General features: G+C 60.8%; 5 protein-coding genes and 3 non-coding genes across 8 annotated transcripts; 6 read left to right on the top strand and 2 right to left on the bottom strand.

Annotated features, from left to right (window-relative positions):
• Positions 1 to 1,581: 1,581 nt before the first annotated feature.
• Positions 1,582 to 8,277, top strand: LMJF_09_0740 (putative ubiquitin ligase; the record flags this gene model as incomplete). The annotated part of the gene is made up of 1 exon (XM_001681196.1): positions 1,582 to 8,277. One exon carries the CDS (start codon positions 1,582 to 1,584, stop codon positions 8,275 to 8,277), a length of 6,696 nt encoding a protein of 2,231 aa, XP_001681248.1.
• Positions 8,278 to 9,034: 757 nt separating this feature from the next.
• LMJF_09_0730 (conserved hypothetical protein) lies at positions 9,035 to 10,936 on the top strand (the record flags this gene model as incomplete). Its single annotated transcript, XM_001681195.1, has 1 exon — positions 9,035 to 10,936. The coding sequence occupies one exon, from the start codon at positions 9,035 to 9,037 to the stop codon at positions 10,934 to 10,936; it is 1,902 nt and encodes a 633-aa protein (XP_001681247.1).
• A 709-nt stretch (positions 10,937 to 11,645) lies between these two features.
• On the top strand, positions 11,646 to 12,665 carry LMJF_09_0720 (putative cleavage and polyadenylation specificity factor 30 kDa subunit; the record flags this gene model as incomplete). The annotated part of the gene is made up of 1 exon (XM_001681194.1): positions 11,646 to 12,665. The coding sequence occupies one exon, from the start codon at positions 11,646 to 11,648 to the stop codon at positions 12,663 to 12,665; it is 1,020 nt and encodes a 339-aa protein (XP_001681246.1).
• Positions 12,666 to 13,919: 1,254 nt separating this feature from the next.
• LMJF_09_0710 (conserved hypothetical protein) lies at positions 13,920 to 15,470 on the top strand (the record flags this gene model as incomplete). The annotated part of the gene is made up of 1 exon (XM_001681193.1): positions 13,920 to 15,470. The coding sequence occupies one exon, from the start codon at positions 13,920 to 13,922 to the stop codon at positions 15,468 to 15,470; it is 1,551 nt and encodes a 516-aa protein (XP_001681245.1).
• Positions 15,471 to 16,912: 1,442 nt separating this feature from the next.
• LMJF_09_0700 (conserved hypothetical protein) lies at positions 16,913 to 18,283 on the top strand (the record flags this gene model as incomplete). Its single annotated transcript, XM_001681192.1, has 1 exon — positions 16,913 to 18,283. The coding sequence occupies one exon, from the start codon at positions 16,913 to 16,915 to the stop codon at positions 18,281 to 18,283; it is 1,371 nt and encodes a 456-aa protein (XP_001681244.1).
• An 805-nt stretch (positions 18,284 to 19,088) lies between these two features.
• Positions 19,089 to 19,171, bottom strand: LMJF_09_TRNALEU_01. Its single transcript has one exon. It is a non-coding gene; the product is annotated as a tRNA-Leu (tRNA).
• Positions 19,172 to 19,229: 58 nt separating this feature from the next.
• On the bottom strand, positions 19,230 to 19,301 carry LMJF_09_TRNAMET_01. Its single transcript has one exon. It is a non-coding gene; the product is annotated as a tRNA-Met (tRNA).
• Positions 19,302 to 19,374: 73 nt separating this feature from the next.
• LMJF_09_5SrRNA_03 lies at positions 19,375 to 19,494 on the top strand. The gene has a single exon (XR_002460093.1). It is a non-coding gene; the product is annotated as a 5S(M5) ribosomal RNA (ribosomal RNA).
• Positions 19,495 to 23,507: the final 4,013 nt, after the last annotated feature.

The raw sequence follows: 23,507 nt of genomic DNA, 5'->3' as shown, positions 1-23,507 counted from the left end.
CCCTCCTGTTCCGCCCGCAGTAGCTGTATGCGTTGGTGTTGCTGCCCTCTCGCTCCCTCTCCCTGTGCCAGTACGTTCTTAAGTGTGTTGAGCTGCTGCGTCTTTGGTGGAGCGCTGCCGCACACTACCACCCCATGGTCCTCTTCGCCCTCTTAGCTTGCTTGTTCCGGCTGCCTCACGAACGTGAGCGAGCGGAAGCGGAGGAAAGCAACGCCTCGTTATCTAGACGAGGCGTTGACCTCTCCCCCGCGCTAGCTGTATGCGTGTCTTTGGCCAGTGTAATGAATGTGTTGACAGATGCGGGGGGCGGCATCAGCCTATCGCTCTCGCTCTCGCTCTCTCTCTCTGTGCATGTATGCGTTTACGCGTGTCTGGGAGAAGGGGGACTTCCCTTTCCTGGTCTTCCCCATCCATGTCCCTCTGCATGTCTCTGATGAGGCCCTCTCATCTGCCTCTCGGCAGCACTGCTGCCCCTCTCACAACTCGCCCTTCCTTCCCTCCCTCCCATTTCCCTTGTGCATGCATGCGAGTGGGCGTGTGCGGGTGTGGGTGGACGTGAGGAGGAAAAGGTAAGGAGGAAGGGAGGGCGCGGGACGACGTCGCTCTTGGCGCCGTATGCAGAGCTTCGGTGACACAGCACGCATCTATGCACGAACATATCGTGTCCCAGGGCCCACACACCGGAAGGGGTGTACACTGTTCGTATCCCTATCCCTTCCTCCCTCTGCCCCCCCTCTCTCTCTCCATGTTTCCCCGTTTTATCTCTATACATGCGTCTGTGTTTGCCGATGCGTGCTCCAGTCGGTACCTCTTCCCCCCCCACCCACCCACCCACCCAACAACATCATCAACGCCACAAGTCGCACAGCATCAAGCGTAGGCAGACACGCACGCTGCATACGAACTACGAAAGGTAAACGCGTGCTCCAGTTGGAGAGATACAGTCGCCCACACGTACACACACACACACTCACATACAGACACCATCATATCGGGGGGTAGTAGGCTTCATAGGCACGCCCACCTGCACCGGCACACCAGCGATATACCAACACGCACATACATACATAGCAGAGACGTACAGAGAGAGAGAGAGGGTTGCGGGTGCGTTCTTCTCTGATGCGTATCGGCCAAGAGGTCCGTCTCACAGACTTTCTCTCGCTCCCATCACACCCCCACAACACGCCACACCTCGTGTGTGTATGTGTGTTACTATCCAACTACGGGCTTTTACCCAGCAGCCGCGGCCACCGCCACCCCTCTGCCTGTTCTCTCGCGAAGCCCTTCCGCCCTCACCCCCGCACCCCCTCACACCCATCCAAAACGTTTTTGTCGTCCCTCATTCGCGGCGGGTAGAGAGAGGGGGAGTGGGCAGCCGCAGCCGCAGCGACAGCCTCTGCAATCTTTATTTCTTTTCCCTCGTTGATGCGTTTCTGTTGTGTGGCTGCCTGATTGCCCCCTCCCCCCTCCTTCTCCCACACACACACACCGCCAAACTTGCGGCAGCCTCCTCCCCCATCTCCCCTCCCCAAGCCCCTACCCAACACCGCCACCACAACGTCATTTCTTCGGTGTCACGTCATGGGCTACAACCCCGACATCCCGTCGACGTGGAGCATCAAGCAGCTCCTTGAGTACGCGCGGCAGCGCGGAATCGACGTACCGAGCGGCTGTGAGAAGTCGGAGCTCGTCACCATCGTCGACGAGTACTTGACAGACGAACTGCTCGCGGAGCACATCCGCAAAGAAAACGCACTGGACACGGACGTCATTGAAGACATCGCAGGCGCTAGCACCGCGTCCATTCTACGGCATGCGGCGCACCCCTCCTATACCAGCGTGCTGCGTCGCCATCCAGCAAAACTGCAAGCGATTATTGAAGCCGGCATCGAGCAGCTCCAATCGCTTCCGTTTGTTGCACGGCTATGCAGTGCGCGAGTGCACAGTCCTCTGCAGGCGTGGCTGGGCACCTTAGCCTCGGACTGCGGCGATGGCAAGTGTCTGCTGACTGTCCTCACAGCGTCAAACAGCGACGTAGCAGCCTCGCCGGTGTGTGGGCGCTTCTGTGGAGAGCAAGAAATGGTGGTACGCTGCCTCGACTGTGGCGCCGACTCCACATGCGTCATGTGCATGGACTGCTTCCGCCACTCTCCGTGCGTCAACCATCGCTACCGTATCACGCAGAGCTCAGGCGGTGGCATGTGCGACTGCGGCGATCCGACCGCGTGGAAGCTGGAGTCCTTCTGCAGCCGTCATCGTGCCGCCGCTGCAGCTGCAGCGGCGGGTGACGGGAACAGTGTGTCCGACCCCCTCGACACCATGGCGGAAGAGGATCGGGTGTGGGCGGTGCCGGTGCTGCGAGGCATTATTCAGTTCACTGCTGTTACGCTCCTGCAGCACACGCGTCTGCAGGTGTTGCAGAAGCGGGCGCAGTCACGAGCGAGAAAGCAGCGAAGGGCGGCAAGCGGCGCCGGGAACAGCACTGCTAGTGGCAGCGGCACTAGCACAGCCGGAACTGCAGCAACGCCCAGCTTTAGCGACGCGGAAGCCGCGCTGCTGAACGATGTTGCTCGCATCTCGGATAAGTTCGACTGGTTAGAGGAGTGGATGTCAGAAGTGACGCGGCAGCTGTGGGAGCTCATGCAGGCCAGCGACATCGCCAAGCATCTCGTGGCGCAGCTCTGGGCAGAGCCGGTGCGAATGGCGGTGTGCGGCGGTCCAGGCGCAGTTGTCACCGCCGCGCACGACAACGAGGAAGAAAAAATAGGCGGGGAGACCGGCACGGCCGCCTCGATGGCGGACCCCGTCCTCGACGCGTTACCGCCAAACTTCACCTGCGTGCACATGGTGTTCCTTCACGAAGCATCGCGGCCCGTGACGGCCCACGAGCAGCCTCTGAATGCCACCAGCAGATCCGCGCCGTGGCTCAATAACCTCCTTCGGTGCGTCGGCCACTGCTTGAGCAACGCCAAGTTTCGCTTCCCGGTCGGCGGGCTAATGGCGGCATATGCCGAGTACATCAACGCACAGGAGCGTTCTGAGGACAAGAACGAGTGCTTGTCGCAGTACCAGGTGCAGGTGCTAACGAACCCCGACGTGATCCGCCACCTGATGACACCTTCACACCTGCCTTACAAGGCGGCAACGAACACAGTGCTGCACAGACAGCTGAGCGCGTTGCTCTACGCGTTATGGCTCGCGCGTGACACCGTCAGTGGCGCCTCTGCGAACCCGGTGACGGAAACGGCGGCACTCTCGCGCGACGGGCTCCTGTTTGTTGCCCACCAAGCCACGCCCGTCTCGCTGGCCAGCGTGACCGCGTTACAGTCGTGTCTGAGCGGGTCCCCTGCGGCCTGCTACACCCTTGTGCTGAACCGACTCGCGTGGCGCGCCTTTGCGCAGGTCGCCGGCAGTCTGGCTATCAGCGGCTACATCTGCAAGGACCCCAATGCACCAACAGACTCGCAGCACTACCCCACGCCGGACTTCATTGGTCGCTGCATCTCGCGGCACATGTGGTTGTGGGTGCATGCCATGCGGGTGGTTCTGTCATGTCTTCTGAGACTGCCTGCAACAGCAGCAACGGATTCATCGGCGTCGATGCCCGCCCTGCCCCACGATTCCATCGCAGAGGTGCTGGGGATCACGACGGAGCTCTGGGAAACGTGGCGCGGTGCCACCGCCTTCGATACACCACCGGATCGCCTGCGGCAGAAAGGCCCGCTGCTGGAGATGCTGTCGGCATGCAGGGTGGCGAATGGGAAGGACGAAGCCCTCTTGCTGCTGGAGCACGGCCCCATGGCGGCGGCGCAGTCGCGCGTACTGGGAAAGCAGCCATTGGCGGAGCAGGTAGGAACGGCAGTGACCGCCAAAACAAGCATCCTGGCGGCCCCTGCGTTGGCGACGGCGATGGGGTACACAATACAGGCTCTCTATGAGATTAGCCGGACCATGGATGTCGTCTTCGAAAAGCAGCGCGACGGCTTTTGCCGGCGGTGTCGCTCCATCGTGCTGGAGCGAAAGACCTTCATGGGTCTGCCGAGAAGCCAACAAGCAGCGAGCCATGGTGGCACTTCAGAAAATGAGGAGGCGCGCGACGCAGACGGGAAGGCAGGTGCAAGGCTCCCGGCGCCGTCGACGTGCTCGGTGGACATTGTGGAGTACACGCTGCTGGAGCCACACGCGCACGCCACTACCCTTTCCAACCACCTCCCTCGCCTATTCGGGGCTGTTCTCACGGCATGGGTCATCGAAAGCCAACGCGCCACATCTCGGCTGCAAAGTGCGGCGCCATCGTCCTCGGCCGCCCCGGCGGAGGTGCTCGCCATGACTCGCATATCTGGCCTTCCAAGGGCGAGCACGAACAGCACCGCAGCAGCAGGGGAGACGTCGGACCTCCCGGCCACCCCCGCACACGCGCGCCGCCCTCTGCGGTCTCTGCTGGACGCCTTCTTTCAGTTGCGAGCGGAGGTAACACACAACGAGCAGGATCGCCTCACCTTTTCTCAGCAGCTCCTCGATTCGTTGGTCATGCCGCATGTGCTGACCGGCCAGGTCTTCGACGGCTTGTGGCGGCGCGGCGATTACGATGTTTCATCTGCCGTCACGATGTACCTGACCTTCTCGCGCGGCGTGTCGGCAGAATTCGACATCCTGATGATGCAGGTGCTCACGATGGAGCTGGCACCGGCCGACATGTCGCTGCAGATCCTCCAGCGCTTCTCTTACGCGAAGCGACGCCTGCGCAACGTGGACACAGAGCATGCGCATCAGGCGCCGCGGCGACGTGCCAGCGCATTGCACGGGCAGCGACCAGCGGATAAGCTCCCTGAGAAGCCCTTGGACGCCCTCCCAACGATGCTGGCAGCGCGGCGGCCGTTCTTCCGGCGCTGCCTGAACGGCTACAGGCACTTTTTGCGCCTCATTCTCACGATCGTGACGGACGTGTCCAAGGCGGCATTCCAGGCCCCCATGTCCTCGCCCGTCATCGACCGCATCGTCGGGGGCCTCCTCGCGCACGGTAAGGTCTCCCACTCCTCCATCGTCGCCAACGTCAATGGAACCGCCCGTGGCGGCGACTACGGCGACGCCGACGAGGACGAGAAGGACGCCAGCGGCAACGTGATCAAGTTCTCGAGGCTGATCGACGCCGCGATCCGGAAGCTGGCGGTCGCCGAGAACTCGGCGCAAGGGAAACAGTTTCAACTGAAGGACGTGGATGTGTGGCGCACACACGTGGGCCTGTACCACATCGGGGTCGTTGATAGCCATCTCGAGGAGTTTTACAAGACGTACCGAGGCCTCGCCAGCGCAGCAGATGCGGCAAAGCAGAAAGAGGCAGAGTCGCATGCGCTCGCTGATGGCGACAAGAGCGACAATGCCACGGGCGGTGGCGGGCAGCAGCAGAAACGCATCTCTCTGCCACCCACGCAACTGTCCGACACGAGCATGTACGCAGAGCTAGTGCCCACCACCCGTGCGTTGCTGCACACGGACGCCGTCCTGTTGCCGGCGCTCTACGTACTGCACTTGTACGCCAACTGCCACGTGCCCGCTGCTGTCGCTGCCGCCTCGGATGCAAAGGCTGCAGTGGCAGACAAGGAGGGTACGGCGTCCACGGCTGCCTTGGCACAGGAGTCGCCGCTCTCTCGGCACGACAACGCTATGCACGAGAGTGCCGATGATGGAAGGGAAGACACCGAGAGCGGGAGCGAGGATGACCGCCACAGTGACGACAGGGAAGACCCCAACGTGATCACGCGCGAGGCGTTGCTGCACGCCACCACAACTCTGTACCTGTGCGTGCAAGACTGCGTCTCCATCACGCGGGCCATGCGGGCTATCGAAGGCTACAGTGGCGAGATGGCGTCCGCTACGGAGAAGGGCGTCATCTCCTGGGACCTCCTCGAGCTGTACCTGCGTCGATTCGCCATCAACGCGCCCTCCTTCACTCACGCCTCGTGTGTGCAGTGGCTGCCATTGCCGGAGCTGGTGCCGTGCCAAACCTTGCTCGAGAAGCTGCAGACCCCTGTTCGACTCCACACACACACCTCAAACGGCACGCCCACCGCCATCGCCACTTCTTCCTCCGCTGACATGCTGCACCGTCTGCGTGGCTATCTGCTCTCGAACAAGGACACCGATCCTTACGGGTGCCTGGAGATGGTGGAGGCGGTGCTCGTGCAGACGGGACTGGCCACCTTTAGCACAGCCGACTTGCTGGATGAGCAGAAGACGAAGGATGAGGCGGCGCAGAGTCGGAAGAAGGTCATTCAGGAGCGGCAGGCCTTGTTGATGCAGCGCATGCGCAGTCGCGCGCTGAAGGCATCGGAGAAGATGAAGGTGGCCGCCACCGCGGCGCAGCAGCAAGAAGGGCAACGCGGTGGCGACGAGGCCTCTGGCCCCGCGGCATCGGCGTCGGAGAAGTCCCCTACGGGCGGTGTGATTGGCTCACTTCTTGCGAAGCTGCTGCTGGAGCTGACGACGTTGGACTGCTGCGTGTGCCGCTCCACGACGGAGGAGCCACTCTTTCTGCTCTGCCACACCGGCACCTCCGGCATGCTGCCTCAGCTGGGCGCGCTTTCGCTGCCGGACGGCCGCCATGTGCACAGCCACCTGAGCATGTGCGGCCACGCCGCACACAAGTCGTGCGTGGAGAAAGTGTTTGTCCGGCTGGCAGTGCTGTGGCAGCGGTGGAACTTCCGGAGTCAGTTCTACCTCGGCCCCACGGAGTTCAACTGCCCGGTCTGCACAACCATCATTACAGCGCTGTGCCCGATGCCGGTGCTCTCCTGCGGCGGCAACGGCGACTGGACGACCGCCACCTCCCGGACAACGCGAATGCTCTCGTCGGCTGCGACTCCCTTTGCGTCTCTCTTCGAGGAACTGCAGAACGGCACCGTATCGGCCAGCAACCAGCGCGCCGTCGACGTCGCGGCGGAGTTCCACACAACCTTGGCAAACGCCGCCGTCGGCTTCAGCCCGTCCGAAGATGTCCCCGCCATTGTGTCCGCCGAAGACGAGCTCCAGCAGAAGAACGAGGCCGCCTGGCAGCTGTCCGAGGCCATCCGCGCCTTCTGTTACGCCTGCCACCTGCAGCTGGAGGCCATCAAGGCCGGCCAAGAACTCAGTCATCGTGACCTCATCGGGCTTCTGTCGGTCCTAGTGAGCATCATGCCCGCTGAACTGGAGCGGCAGCAAGCCGACCTGCGCTCCAACTACGCACGAAACATGCAGGACAACGAGAGCTTGCTGGTCATGGATGCGCTTCTGCAGCCCCGCGACGCGAGCAGATTGATCAGTGCCCACGTGCTGACACGGGTGCTGCCCTCTATGCCGGTGAACGTTATAGCACGGCTCGTGGCTGTTGCGTGTGCCAGCAACACGGACGACAACGGCGAAGGGTCACATGCCGCCGCCGCCGCCGCCGCGTCGCTGGAGGAGGAGTTCACGGGCGTGACGGCGGCGCTTTGGCAAACCGTGGGCGTGCTGACACTCCTCAAGGCCCTTGTCGTCGAAGATGCCCATCATGGCGTCGTCCTCCGCAGCAGCACTTTCACCGTGGCGGGCGCCGTCACCTTTGCGGTGCCGAGCGTGGCCAGTGTGAGGACTCCGGTATCCCGCTGCACCTCGATTGTGCGCATGCTGCAGTACCTGTTGCCAGTGCCGCACAAGAGCACGGAGGCGGAGCTGCAGGTGGTTGGCCAAGATATATTGGCCTGCATGCAGGCGGCCACCACACCAGCCACCCTCTCCTGCTCCGGACATGGTATGGAAATCGTGAAGTCAGCCGTGCCCTACACCACACCAGAGGAGTGGGTCGCGCGGATCGCGGAGGAGCTGCTGCACCTGCCCTCCGTGTACACCACCGTTCTAACACGCTTTGCAGAGCACAAGCTGTGCGCCATATGCCACCAAGAGCCGACGAAGCCAGTGGTGTGCTGCCGATGCGGGAAGCTGATGTGCATGCAGCCGCCAAACTCGCCACCGGAGCTGTACACGCACACGCGCACCTGCGGCGGCGCTGTTGGCATCTTCCTCGTTGTCCGTACCGCCAACTTCTACGTGCTGGAGCTGACGTCTGGGCGTGTCTACCACTACCCCTCCAACTACACGGACGAGTACGGCGAGCACGACCGCAACCTGCGTCGTGGCATTCCGCTCTTCCGCAACACCGAGGAGACCCAGAAACTGGTCTTGACGTGGATGCTGAACAAGTGGGGTGCCGTATCGTCCATTTTCGGCGTCTCAAACCGCATGGATCTCTCCACCCTGTAGCGTGACAGTCACGCGGGGAGGGGCCCGCGTGCGTGTGTGCCTAAATCTCGGCGTGGGTGATGTGCCGTCAGCGGCGCCGCGGACTCTCGCTCTTGCTTTCTCTGACACACCTCGATGCGTCGACATCGACCTGCCGCCTCAGGTAAAACGGGGGAAGTGAAGAGGGAACGGAAAGGGGCGGACGGATTGAGCGAGGGAAGGTGCCGCGATATGTGTGATGTGCGCAGACCACGGCGGCCTCGAAGTGCGGCCGTCGCACGCACAGACACACGCAGGACAAAGCGCCCACAGAGACAGACGGACGCTTTACCGAGGAGCGTCGACGAGGACCCTCTCTTGCAGTGGCGGGAAACAAATTATGTGTTGCTGTTGTGTTTTCATGCCACCAAGAAGCGCGCACAGGTTAACCCCCCCCCTCCTCTCTTGACTTCTCCAGTCCCACGCACCTGTGTGTACATGTGTACACGCGTGTATATGTATGTATGTATGTATGTATGTATGTATGTGTGTGTGTGTGTGTCGTCGTCTATCTTGACTTCCCTCTTCACCGTAACCCACCACCTCGCCCACGGTCCCCCTGCCCATCCTCATCCACCAACCCCCCTCCTCTGCTGCACCGACCCACCGACCCACTCATGGCATCTCCCACATTCGCCCACATTGCGCCCGGGTATCTGCAAAAGGTGCGCCCCATCCCCACCACGGCGTCCACCCCACCCCTACACCATTCCGGGCGCGATCACCGCTGACACCGAATATGGACGCATCCAGTACGCTCCCCTCCGCCTCTGTCGCTGCCTCGAGCCTTGTGTCCTCGCCATTTGTGCCCTGCATCGAGGACTCGGCGCACACGCGGAGAGTCGGTCGCCACCCGGTGCTGTTCCAGCGCACCCTCGACGCTGTCAGCTACCGCTACCTCACTGCATCCTCTCGACTGGCCCGCACGGTTGCGTCCAGCAGCAGCGACAAAAATGTGGGCTCTGTGGCGTTGCAGGCAACGGCCACCGCCAACGCTGCACACGCAGCCTACGTGACGACGCTCACGGAAAACTATCAGCAGCTGTGGCAGCAACGCGGGTTGGTGCCCAAGGCGGCTCGACGAGAGTGGTTTGAAACGGTGGTGGTGCATCTCAAGGCACTGAATGCATTGGGGGCTACTCTTGCCTGGCTGACGGACGCGCCCGCGACCGTCGCGTCTGCCGCGCTCTCCGACCATGATGATGGCGACAGAAAGCAGCAAAAATCGAGGAAGCTTGCCCACGATCCACTCCCACTGTGGTGCCTCTGGCAGGACGCTCAGCGTCACCTGCACCACATGTCACTGCGTCTCCGCCCACGGCCCCCGGCCGCCGGTGTCGCGTACGGGACGCGTGAGGCGATGCGGATGTCGGACCTGGCGCGCATGGACAGCGCCGCCTTCGCCTGGCGGGTGCGCCAGTGGTGTTGCGTGGCTGCGCTTTTCCGCCGCCCCGGTGGCGCCGATACGGGGGCGGCATCATCACTGGTAGGCGTTGCGGAGGCGGTTCATCCCGGCATGCTCGCAGATGTGGTATGCCGTGTGGGTCCCGGCGGCAGCAGCTCAATGTCAGCCGCATCGCCGTTTCCAGACTCGTTTTCGGCGGAAGAGCCGGAGGTGGCGCGCATGCTGCGCCTCTGCCTCGGCCCCACCTCCGAGACCGCTGCCGAGAACTGTTTGGCCCGCCAGTACGTGGCCGGGGCTTTGGTGTATCGCATGTTGCTTGAGGTGACGCTAGGCCGCCTTCGTGCGCTGCCGCGGTGCATCTTCACCTGGCGTCTCTTGCGGGATGTTGTCCGTGACCATCTCGTAACGTCGGCGGCTGGCTTCCATGATACCGGCAACGAGCAAATGGCAGTGCTGCTGGAGATGGCAGCCTATGTGGAGGTGGTGGTCATCCCGTACCTCCAGCACCGTGACTGCCACCTGGCAAGTCTGCGGCACACTGCAGCGCAGGTGCATGCTCAGTTCACGCGTCTCGCCTCTGCCAAACTCGAGCAGCTCCGCGCAGCCGTCGCGCGTGCCGGTGCGGGGGACGGCGACGAGATGAGAACGGTCGCGGAGTCAGAAGCAGGGACACCAGACGCGGTAGTGGATGATGTGAATGCGGCAACAGCCCCGGCGGCTGAGGCTAACGCGGAGGTCAACAAGGAGGAGCAGGGTCGCCTCCCTGAAGCGCAGCGCCATCGCATGACGGCATCGATGGAGCCCCTCCTCCGTCGCGCGTGCGCGGGCGGTGCCCCGGCGTTCGCGGAGACGATAGCGCTGCCGCTTCCCACTTCTCACACAGCAAGCGAGTCGGCGGTGCAGGGCGCGAAGGACGTGATTGCCAGTATTATTCTCGGAAACACGGTCACCTCGGACAGAGCTAAGCGTGATGAGGCTGGTGGTGGACACCAGGGCGACGTGCCCCCGGCGCCGTCGGGGTCGTGGGAGGACGCGCTGTTATCGATGCGGCATGACTTTCACGGGAAGCGCGTGGATGATAGTGTCCTGCACTCCTCCGCGGCGCGGATTTCTCAGCTGCGGTTCTTCCTGTACCACTACTTCACCCAGAGTCCGACGCTGGCTTTCGATCGCGTCTCCGATACCGCCGCTGCCCCTGCACATGCGGACGCTGGAAAGGAAGGAGAGGCTTACTAAAAGAGGGGGTATCTCCCCCGCCCCCTCATGTGGAAGAGAGAGACGCGCGCGTGCACGCGGCAAGAGCTGCGTCGGTGTGCTCACAGAACCGCGTGGTCGTGAGCATCCCCCTGAGTCGGAGATAAACCACAAAACAAGAAGGGAACGCCGTGCGCTGTTGGGAGCTATCGTGCGTGTTCGTGGGTGGATGATGGGGAAGCAGTTGAGGGTGGGGGGTAAGCCTGGCGAGAGGAGGAGAGAGACACGCACCCCACCCCTCCCGCCCTCTCCCCCTCCCTCATGCATCTTTTCTGGTTCTATCGGTGTATGAGCCTCGTCTACCGCAATCACCTCTTGCCTTCTCTCTCTCTCTCCCCCCCCCTCCCTCACGGCATTCGACTCTCTGCTGGCTTCTCGGTGCCTTTTCTTTGCTCGCCTTGCGTGGCCCTCTCCCCTCCTCACCCCTCCACACACACGCGTCCTGGCGTACGCGTGCACGTCCGTGTGCATCGCCGCCTCTCCCCTTCCCTCCAGCACATTTGTGGATCACACGTGAAGGCAGTCAGGAGACGCCTCCCCCCCCCCGCAGCAGGTAAAAGGAAGCGACGTTACAGAACTGGGTGTGACGCCAGCGCGCACCCACCCCACCCCACCCCCGCTTCCCACGGTCGATCTGTTCGCTTAGGAGAGCGAAGCAAGGACGTGGAAGAAAGGCGGTCTTTCTGCGAAGATGTTTGTCGACGATGCCGCCGGCACGCACTTCGACTTCGAAGACACGCTGCCCAAGGAGCAGCCCCGCGCGGAGAAGAAGCTCGAAATCTGTCAGGACTTCCAGCGCGGCCGCTGCCGTCTCGGCGACGCCTGCCCGCAGCGCCACATCATCTCCGCCTACCGCACCGTCCAGACAAAGGTGTGCAAGCACTGGCTGCGTGGCGCCTGCGTGAATGGAGACAACTGCCTTTACCTTCACGCGTACGACAACCGCTATGTCCCGCAGTGCGCCTTCTTTGAGCGTGTGGGCGAGTGCACCAACCCGGAGTGCCCTTTCCTGCACACGAAGCCGAACGAGTCACAGCCGGAGTGCGCCGCGTACCGCCGCGGCTTCTGCCCGCTGGGGCCTAAGTGCCGCCTCCGACATGTGAAGCGGGAGTCGGCGTGCCCATACTACCTTGCCGGCTTCTGCCCGCTAGGCCCACGCTGTCCGCTAGGGCACCCCATCCAAGAGCGCTACGACCGCGATGCCGTGTCGAAGCGCATCCTGGCCAAGATGATTGTGGAGCGCGCCGATGACCCAACCTTCAACCGCAGCGCAACATGCTACCGGGCCGGCTGTTTTGACCCCGGCCATCTCGCTCCGGACTGTCCAGGTCCGCAGCACAGCGTTTTGCACAAAGCTCTAGGCGAGATTCAAGAGCCGGGCCAACCCACTGGCGGATTGGAGAACAGCGGGCACGGCGGTGGTGGTGGCGGCTCCCATCGCCGCTGCTTCTTGTGTGATCAGGAGGGCCACACGGTGAAAGACTGTCCAATGAACACGCACCGTACTCAGCACCGCGCCGGGGGCGGTGGCGGCCCTGGCGCCCCACACGGCAGTGGCGGCGGAGCTGGAGTGGGTAACCGACGACGCTTGCGGCGAGAGGGCGTCGCCGGTGGTGGTGGCGGCGGCGGTAGTGCTGGTGCTGGTGCTGGTGCTGGTGGTGGTTTCGGTGGCGGAGGCGGTCGGCGACGCCCCGGTCGCGATCACTATTAGCCCACCCCCATTCCTGGGGCAAACGGCGGAGAGGGAGAGAGCAGGCAAGGGGGGAAGGAAGCCTTCTCCGCCTTTGGGGTGGAAAGTCGCTGCAGTTGCTGTTGCTGTGAAGCTGGCCCAAGGCCCACACCTGTCTGTCGCCCTCCTCCCTCCCCGAGACAATCTTGACGTTCGTCTCTTGTGGCTGCGGATGCCTCTCCCTGCATGGAACCAGAGCGAGCGAGTGGACTTCACGGATTGCAATGACGGCACGTCGCCGGCCAAAGAGAGACGGAGACGAGGCATGCGTGTGGGCCTTTCCCTTGGTAAACCTCTCCGGGCACACACTACTGCGTTCTACCACCGCATGGAATGGCATGCAGTTGGGAGTGCAATGGGAACAGGTCTTTTATCACCCAAACACATACTTAACAGACTGTGCCGATGACCTTGTACCTGACAGGTGGTCTCTGTTAGAGGCGGCATGCGCATCACGCCATCGTCCCGCCCCAGTCCCTGCGCGCGAAGCTGGATGGCATAATTACGTCTCCTCTTCGGCGCCAGTAACTCTTGCTCCCCCCCCCCATCTCTCTTTCCCTATTCCTATTCCTCACTAGTGTCTGCGAACAGGGTGCCTGCACGTGTCTATGACTGGATCTCAAGTGTCCTTCTTTGGTTCTTAAGCCCACCCCACCCCACCCCCTTCACCTTCCTTTCCTCTCCTCCGTCAGCCTCTGTCCGTTACCGAAACGCTGCTTTGAAGAGTGCACCACCAGGATCTTGCACGCGATTGTGCCCGCCCTACGCATACACATGCATCATACATTTATACATATATCACATACAGCAACAAGACACATTACCGTTTCCCTCCGCCTCTGCCCCTCTCTCGCCCTCTTCCCCGCCTTTCCCGCCCCTTTCATACACGGCCCGCTCCTGGTTGATCCACGCGTGTAGGCCTCCCATAGAAACGATACATCCGTCTTCACCGCCTCCCAGTTCGCAGTGCCGCTACGCTTCCTCTTCGCTGCCGACCGCCGCTGTCGTGCTTTACCGCCCCCTCCCAACCCCCACCCCATCGCCACCTCGGCACGAGTAGGCGCTGCCCCCGTCACAAGACGTATCAAGCGCCACTTTATATGTGTGTGTGTGTGTGTGCTGCGTCGGGGCCATTCTTCGCTCTCATCCGCTCTCGCTGCCTCTTCTACTGCATCCATAGAAGCCATGCGGCCCACATGTGTTTGCGCGGTGCGCGCCGTGCGCATGTATGTGCCAATGCGCGTCGCGGCAACTGGTGGTGCCACCCCATCGGCAGCGTCTCCCGCTGGTGACAACGCCTCTACATCGAGTGAGGTGCGTGCCGCTCGGCGCATAACAGAGGCCGTTCTCAGTGCACGCGCGAAGCACAAGCTTCAACACCGGCAGCCGTCTCCGCCTACGCCAGTGCCGCCATCGGTCCGCGCAAAGGCGAAGGCGCCGCGCTCACCGGCGTCGGATATAGAGGAAGGGGTTGTGAAGGACACGGTGACGGTGGAGGTGCAAACTGCCGCGCGACTCGCGCTCTCCTACGGCAAGTCCGCCTTCATGACGCACCTTGTCCACCAGCACGACGACGCCCACCAACGCCCCGGCACAGTCTCTGCGTCGGAATGGGATCAGCCGATGGTGAGCGACGCCGGCGAGCCTGAAGCCTCGGTGATGACGGCGTCCTCCGAGACATGTGCGGTGCTGCCCCTTCGTGCCCGCACACCAACGATCCCGCGCGCCGCCGCTGGAACGCCGGGGCTGCAGATGGCCATCGACAAGTGGTGGCGCGACCTCACCGACGAGGCGAGGGTGCGATGGATCACATCGACGCCGCAAGGCCGCCGAGCACTGCAGCATGCGACGAAGCTCGCAAAGTTTAGGAATGTCTCTTGTGGCCAAGGTAGAAGCAGCAACTCCGGTGCACACGTGGTGCCCTCCATGGAGTCCATGCTAACCAAGTACAAGAACACGCTCGCTCAGCCGCGATTGCCACGAGCGGCGGCATTGGCCCCATCACCCAAGGAATCGATTCTCCGAATGAAGCTACAGGATGAGAAGGGCGCGTCTGTAAGCCCAAGCTCGAAGCCGACCACGGTGTCCAGCGCCTTAGCTGGCATGATGCACGCTGCGTCCGAAAACAACGCGAACCGTCGCCTCCTGCGCGACAGGGCCGATGCAGTGCGACGCGAGGAGCAGAGAAAGCTGTGGCACCAGGCACTCGTTCAGTTCCTCGGCGGCGCGTCAGCGTTTACGTTTGTCCACGACGTGAAGGATCTACAGCAGCCTCGCACAGAGGCGGAGCAGGCGGTGAAGCGAGAGCCAGGTGCCCAAAGTGGAGGAGGAGCCGGGCGTGCTACTACAGTGGCGCCGAACACACCGGCGGCGACAGCCACTGGTAACGCGACACCGGAAGAGATGGCGGATGACGGCGCGCCAGTCGCCTTTTCCGACGGCCTGCTGGATATGTGTGAAGGCCTTGGTATCCGCAGCCCGCGGCGTGCGTATGTTCTCTCACGTGTCTTGCCTGAAGTCGATGCAGCGAACGCCTCTGAGGGCCCGCCGCTTTCGTTAGCGGAGGTGCAAGACTTGGCGAAGAAGTGTTCCACCGAGTACGACGAGCTCCGCGACGACGCGATGCGGACGGCGCGGGAGACCGGCTCTGCCTCTGCCGAGGATGCCGTCCGTGCCTTCGAGCGAGAGCAGCTGGCGCTCGCGGTGGCGCGCGTGCAGAAAAAGCTAGTCATGTTCCAAGAAAATCTCCCGCTGCTGAAGAGGTGCGTGAACGTCCTTAGCAAGTAGCACCTGCTTCGTCATCGGCGCTGTCCTGTGTCGTAGCGACTGGTTTGTGCGCGCCGCGCATCTCTTCTTCGCTCCTGTCGTTCCTTTTCTACTATGTTGTCTCGTGCGTAGCGCATGAATGATGCCTGCACACATGAGCACCCACATATATATATATATATGAACGAAGCGCATGTCCTGAGACAGACACCCCTTCCCCTCTCCTCCCCTTTCCCTTCAATTCGTCCCTCCAGTACTCCGAGGAGGCGTCTGCTATGGCGGCCACAGCATGGCGTGGCCGTTTCCCGTTGGCCGTCGTCGCCTTCCCTCCCACCCCCCCTCCTCACCCCCATGGTTCTCTCTCCCTGTCGCTCACATGCCTCTACTTCACATCACGTCCTCCATCCCACCTGCTCTGCAGCCCCTCCCTCCCTGTCTCCTCAGAGCGAGCACGGTGATGCGATTTTGTATTTCCGCTCTTCTTTTTCGCGCCCCCTTCGCTGTTTTTTGCTAACGGTGCCTTGCACATCTGCAGACACGTCCCAGCTCACGCGTACACACGTAAACATACATACACAAATATATGTGCATAGGTGCGCCGGTACGATCCCCCTCCCCTCCGCCGTCTGACATCCACGGATGTGCCCTCGCCCGGGCTGTGGCTCATACAGAACAGCAAAGTCGAGAGCTCACACCCTACTGCGCAGGTGGGTGAGCCCTGTTGTACAGAGAGAAAGCAAAGACGGAAGAGAGATAAGGATCAGGCTTGCAAGCTCGTACTGCGGCTGTTTTGGGGTTGTCTGTGAACGTCTTGTGGCTCTCGGTACGTCGACCCCGCGCGCTTGAGTGCTGGTGCACGCTCCTCTTTGTTGCGTCGTCTTCATCATCTCTCGATCACCACACACCCAAGCGCGCACGCGGACGTGTACAGACGCGCACACGCACACACGCAGCCGAGGCGCCCAAGTATTTGTCCTGAGCGTTAAGAAGATAACAGGGGAAACGAAGACGATACGTGTGCGGCCTTCATACCAAGTCCAGCCCGCGTGTGTCATACCACGCACCTACCCGGAGGGGGTGCGTTGCTTTTATCCCTTGTGGTTCTCCTTCCTCCTTCGTGCCCCCCCCCCTCTCTCCCATCCACCAACCCTCCCTGTACATACGTTATAGAGAGAGAGGAAAGAGAAGAACTCTTTTTCAGTAGCTGTACACCTCCCTATTCTCTAACTCCTTTTTCCTGCACGTGTGTGTGTTTTGGAGTCTTCCGAGGTCGTCCTACCATTGTTTGATACGTCATCATTTCTTTGCGTGCCTGCCTCCTTCGCCTTGTGTGTCCTTCATTCTCTCTCTCTGTCTGTCTGTCTGTGTGTGTGTGTGTGTGTGTGTGTGTGTGTGTGTGTGTGTGTGTAACTGTACTGTAGCTCTTTCTCGTGTCTCCCTTTTCCCTTTCGGCAGCCCTTCCAATGTACTCTTTTTCTCCCGTGACGCCCGGCAAGACCGCCGCTTCGCCAGCCAACGACCTCGTCAGTAGCAGCAGCAACAGCAATGGGGAGTTGGTCGACGACATCAAGGAGTCGCTCGACCGCATCGAAAAACTCCTCAACCGCGGCCAGCAGCTGCTGTACGGTGATGGCGCGGCCGATGGGAAGAAGGCGTACAGCGAGGGGGCCGCGGTGACCCCGGACGGAGAGCCTGCGGACGCAGACACCGTCTCGATCCCGACCGCGCGGCACGTAGACGCCAACTGCGGCTCCTACCAGCTGCCGTCTGACACGCATGTCGGCCTCCCCCTGCGCGGCACTGGCACCAGTGCCGCCGCAAACGCGTCCCTTTACCCGCAGAGCACATCCCAGCACTCGGCAAGCCACTTTCAGAGAAATTCAGAAAAATTGTACCAGCGCTTGTCGGGGGAAAGCAACCACCGTTACCCGTCGCAGAACGGCTCGAACCGCAGTAGCCTCCACGCCCGCCCGCATGCGAACCGGGCGTCGGTGGGCAGCAACCGTCTACCGCCGGGCTTCAAGGACAAAGTGTTGGTCTCCGTGCGTGGGCGGCGGATCGTTCAGATCCAGAAGGAAGGCGGCATTGTGCCTAATTTTGAAGAGGGCCTCGACGCTCATGACACGCCGCAGAACTTTACCATCGAAGAGCTGAAGGCGCGCATCCACCGTGAACTGGAGGAGTACCGACGTTTGGGCCCCCTCATGAACCGCTACAAGTCGTTCCGGCGCCGGCAATGCGTCACGGTCGCCAAGCGTGCGCCGATGATGAAGATTGCTTCGAGAACATTCACTGCGGCAACGACGGCAGCGCTTGGGAGCAAGCTGGTGAAACACATCCCCGCACCAGCCTCTGCGTCCACGCCGCAGGGGGCAGCCAACCGCTTCGGCGTCCATGCGGCGGCGGCCACAACCAAAACTGGGCCACACGCGGCCCCCGCGTCCAGGCAGGCGGCGAAGAGCACTAACGGCACCCCGGCGCGCAGCACGCTACGGAACTCGCACGAGAGGGGCCGCGTGGAGACGAGGCGTGCCGACCGGGGATCGCACCCCCCTATGATGGCGCCGCCGGGGAACAGCACGTACAGCGCCTACTACAACCCGCTGCAGATGAGCGGGGGTAGCCGCAATGCGTCGTGCGAGCTCTCGTTGAAGCAGACGGCCGGGTGCAGCGACGTCGTGCCGCAGCACGCGCGCAATGTGTCGAAGTCCAAGCCCCGCACTACTGAGCCCCAAGACGACATGGAGGAAGCCAGCTTGCCAGACAGCATGGAGGACTGCGACGCCTCGCAACCCTACGTTGCACCACTTGATCTCAGCGTGATCAAGAAGTAGGAGGTATGGCAACGCACATGCAATGACCTGGCAAGCGGAGGCGGGAGAGCAGGAGCGGAGCCTGGCAAGCGCCAAAGCGGGTTGCGACCCCATTTTCTTTTGGGGGGTCGCCTCAACTGTGAGTTTGTAGTGGTGCCTCTGTCGCGTCAGCACGGGCGAGAAGAACGCATATGAAGTTTTGCTGGGTTATGCATGTACATAGATGCCTGCCTCCCTGTGCCTGTGTGTGTGTGTGTGCAGTGATAGTCGTGGTGCCGTTGTTGCCATACGGTGTGGAAGAACAAGTGTGTGTGCAGGGGGAGAAAACATGGTCCTGTCTGTGTTCACTGCAAGCCAATGTGTGGCGTCGGAAAGGAGCAGTGCAGCGTGAACAGGAAGAAGCGGAAGGCAGACGACCCCCCCCCCCCATCCCCGTCCCTTTTTCTTCGTGTTGGTCTCTCTAGAGTGCGGGCAAGCCGGCGTTTATGACGGTATCGTGGGAAATCGCGTCGCCCCTTTGCCCTGCGAACGCTTGCATGCGTGCATGTGTGTATCGGATGCCTTTGGAAGCATCGGGTTGAAAAAATGCAACCAACCACGCCACAACGCCCGTTCAGGGGCCAACCAGCGACACGCCGCTTTCGTCAGCCAATACGCGTCTGTAAAACCCCCGTGGGCGAGCACCCGCGCCCGAACGGAAGGGAACCCCCCGCCCACGCCACGACCACACCCTCAACGCCACCCCCACCCACCCGCCCTTTTCCTCCCCGCCCGCCCAAATGGGCCTCTTCCCGCCCCTACCAGGTTCAGGTGGGAGGAAAAAGTGTGACAAGAGTGGGGTTTGAACCCACGCCTCCAGGGGAGATCACGACCTGAACGTGACGTCTTAGACCACTCGACCATCTTGCCTCAGGGTAATATCCAGCTCTTCAGAGAGCCACAGAGTATACAAGGAGCGCAAAAAGTATAGCACCGATTGGTTTCGATCCAACGACCTATGGGTTATGAGCCCATCGCGCTTCCACTGCGCTACGGTGCTGCTACAAATTTCAAAACGCCAACGAGGAGTCAAAGCTGTGAATGGTCCCAACTGTCTGTCCTTCGCAACCCATCGAGTACGACCACACTTGAGTGAAAACACCATATCCCGTCCGATTTGTGAAGTTAAGCACTCACAGGCTCGGTTAGTACTGAGGTCAGTGATGACTCGGGAACCCTGAGTGCCGTACTCCTTTTTTCGGGGGTGCCGCATAGCCCGCTTTCGCCAATCCAGCGATGAAGGCATGGTTTGACCGGCCGCAAATTTCATGGACCCTCGTGCTCGCGCCCACCCTTTTTCACGCACGCCTCGCCAGAAACGGGGGCACGCAGGCTTTCAGCCCAGCGTTGGCGTAAAGCGGACACGCACCAAAAGACACCACGGCGCCCCCAGCCAACGACGCGCGGCACTTTTTGCAATGAAGGCTTCCCCGAGAACCTGACCAGCAAGAACTTTTCCCCTTCTTACTGAAGATTGTCCTAAACAGAAACCCCCGAAAGCCCGCGCAAGACAAGCACGTTGCCGCGAAAGATGCCCCACCAAACCCGAGGCCAATACATACAAACCGACTCCTCTGGCCCTCGAAACACCCAGAAAGACCGAAGCAGCTCCGAGAAAACACCCGCTTCACGGGGGCCGCCCCCAGCTATCGGCAACCAAAGAAAACGAAGCCCTGCCCCGCAAAGCGGCAGAACCGCCACCCCACCGACCCACCGCAGCGCACGAGGCCAACAGAACAAGCAAGAAAGCGGAAAAACCACGACCGTCACCGTAACGAACAAAACGGAACAAAACACGCTTTATCACAGCCCACCGTAGATTTATTGACGAAAAGAAACCCTTTGATTCCCACCCCCCACCCGCTTTACCCACCGAGATTCCTCGCAGCCAAAACGGCCAAAGTGTTGCAGTTTGCCAAAAATCATCCGAAACCAGTTCTTCATACGAAAGAACAGAAACATCCTATTTAAGACCCTAGTTTGCGCTTCCTGAAAGAGTCCGAAAACCACGATAAGGGCACAAACGGTTTGAATCAGCCTGGCCCTTTCCAATTCCCAAGCCCAGTTTGCGCCAACACAAAGCCAGGTTACCAGCCACCACGCTAAGTTTAGCTGCCTTCTTGGCGTCAAACGCCCCGATCCGAGCTTGAAAAAGCCACAAAGCAGCCAAAAAATCCAAACGGAGAAAAATTTCCGCTTAAATAGCGGTACGCAAAACGTCTTTGTTGATCTAAAAACTGCTGCGCAAAACCCCTGGTACGAGATAACCCACCCTTTTCTCTCAATACAGTATCGCTTTTGAAAAGCCAATCAAATGCAATGGGAAGGAAAAAGGACGAGGGGGTGGTGGGGGGGGGGGCAGCTAATGAAAAAAACACCAAGAAACACACCTTAGCAGTGGCGCGGGCGGAAAAAAGGGGCCCGCGGCCACAGCCACCAGCATAGAAACCGGCCTCTTGCCAGAGAGGATGCCGATCCCGGCCCCTGATGGCCCCCCGGGTTCCACCGTTGTACTTGGGGTCTTGTGGACTGACGCATGCCTATGGCAAATGTGTCCGCGCGCCTTCCCCTAACCCAGAGTTCGCCAGAATTATAAACATCAAACTGGCCAGAGGAAAACGAAAAGGGTTCCCCGGGAAGGGCGCAGCGTACCGAAAACCAGACACGCAGGGAATGCAAAGAGAACGCGCATGGTAAAAACCAAAGCAACTAGAGAAAACTGCGACCACAACAGACACACACAAACCACAAAGACAAAGCCCAAAAAACATATGAGAGACAGCAAAACAACTCGACAGAAGACGGAAATTTTTCAAAGAAAAAAGCACGAAATGGCGATAACGGGATGAAGGGTGACGCCCGCGTGTGCAAGAACATGCGCGCGACAGGATGACCCAAAGGCGGCGCATGCCTTTGGCAAATTGACATCGGGGCTGGAAGGAAAGAGGACCACCAGCTCTGACCAAGGCGGCCCCAATGACAAAACAAGAAAAAATACGCGCGGTCCCCCACAGAAACGCCGAAAAGAAAACACGGGAAGAGATCAAAACGCCCAAACCTGGACAAGCCAACATTAGACAAGCAGGCAAAAAAACGAGGAACCGCGGCGTCGGAACAAAACGCAAGCGTTTTGTCCTGAAAGGGAATACAAAAGAACACGCCGGCCACTGCGGAAACCACCCAAAAGCGCCAAAGCAAGGAGAATCGCTGGCGCCGCGCAAAGGCGGCCCCCGGCAACAAACACGAAAAAGAACACGCGATGTGCAAGGCAAAAAGAATTATGATGCCCTTCGCCTGCACAAAGCCGTTTCCACGAGATGTGAGTTTTCTATAAATTACACAAACACATTTATGCCGTTAAAAAAAAATGGGGAAGAAGGGCGCCGGCTTTGGTCCACGGCTTATTTCGCTTTTAAACGGTCAAACTGTACCCCGTTGTGCCTTACAAGCAGGAACGTCACGGACATAAACGCGACATTATGGCGAGAAAAACGGTGTGCGGCAAAGACCAAAACCCGGCCCGTAAACAATTTTTTTTTCAAGTCCGCCACCGGGCCGTTGTTTCGCAGCGGCGCGCTAAACACCCGAAGCCCACGCCACCACAGTTTTGTCTCACCGAAACTTATTGCCTGGGCTTTTCGGCGCTGGAAGCGGCACGGCGAGCGGGGCACTTTCCAGGCTAGAGAAAAGCAATTGGGAAAAGGGTGCCTTGGGGTATTTCCGGCGGTTGTGGGGGGGGGTGCGGGGATTTCATTTCCCCAAACATTTGTTGACTGGCATCTTTTTTTCTGGATTCTTTTCTGCCTCCTGGGACTTTTTAAAAACCACCTGTTGTGCCACGCGGGGGTGGCGCCCCTGCGACGGGCATGTCTTCCCCACCCCCCGCCGCCAAATTCGGAACGAAAGGACCGGTTTTTAGGACCTGCCCAAGGCGGAAAACCTTTCAAAACTGCTGAACGCGCATTGGCGGCCACCGCCCTGAACAAAGAGGGCGGGGAGTTTATACCACATCTTTTCAACGAAAAAGTTTTTGAAGGCGTTTTAAAAATCACAAGCAGTGGCTTGCTTCTGGATATGCGGTTAAAAGGACGGGGGTTGTCGCAAAAAGCCGGCCCGGCGCAGTCCCCCCCCCGGCTCGCGACCCGTTTTGCCATAGATTTGGCAGGCGCCAGGCCTTTTGTTTACTGCCGCATCCCCCCCTGTGTTTCCTGTGGTGGCGGGGCCCCTTTTTTGAAAAACGTTCGGCGGGTGGCGTAGGGGCCTTGGGGGCGGCCCCCGTAACAAGAGAAAAACCCAACCAGCTGCGCACGGGGGGCACCCCAAATGGCGCCCTTGCGTATCTTTTGACGCAATTATCGGCTTTTGTGACCCATAGAAGATACGTGGCGGCGACGCTTCAGGCGGAAAAAAGGCGCGGTTTAACACCGGCGGCGTTCGCTACAGAGGCTGGTTGCTTTTCGAGGCCGCGGCCTCCGCCGCCTTGCGGGCCCGGCCGGGGGGCCCATTTCTGCCATGGCGACCGTACCAAAAGCAAACCGCAAGTGTGGAAGAGGCGCCTGACGGGCCAATGGCCGTTCGCTTGTTGTGTCTTCGTTTCGTATTCGTTCTTTGCTGGCGCGGGCGGCATTATTGTTGTGTGTGTGTGTGGGGGGGGGCGCCATTCGTGTGGTCGGCGGGGTGTCCAAAAGCATGGCGGGGCAGAAGCAAAAAATAACGAGCAGGCCGCGGTTTACGAACGATTTCCTAATGCGCAAAAAAATTGTTAACGCGTGATTCCTTGACGGGGGCCGGGTCTTGTTGTGCTGGGTGGCTTGGGGGTCGGGGTGGCTAGGAGCCCACTTCGGCTGCAAAGGCCGGGGTCCTTTTTGGCTTCGCTTGCCGCGGATTGCCGCCTTTTGCTGTTATGGGAAACGCGTGTCCGGAAAAAGACCGGGTGCGGCGGGGAGTTTTCATGGGTGGGGGGATGTCTGGTTTTGGCTTCCGGGCGCCCTGCTGGCCGCGGCGAGGCTCTGTGTGGAAAAGATTTTGTTACCCAAGGCGGGGTGTGGCAAAAACAAGCGGTGCGTGTGTGGGGGGGTTGCGGGGCGGCGCCGGGGGGGCGTCCTGCCGGCGTGCGTGGCCGTTGCGGTTTCGTGGCCTCTTCTGGGCTGGCTGCTGGGTTTTCTACTGGGGCGTTCCGGGGGGGGGCGGCGGCCCCCCTGTTCTT

Source organism: Leishmania major, chromosome 9 (genome assembly GCF_000002725.2).
Source record: "Leishmania major strain Friedlin complete genome, chromosome 9".
NCBI lineage: Eukaryota > Euglenozoa > Kinetoplastea > Trypanosomatida > Trypanosomatidae > Leishmania > Leishmania major.
Note: the sequence above shows the minus strand (reverse complement) of the source record. Positions and strands in the feature narration are given on the sequence as shown.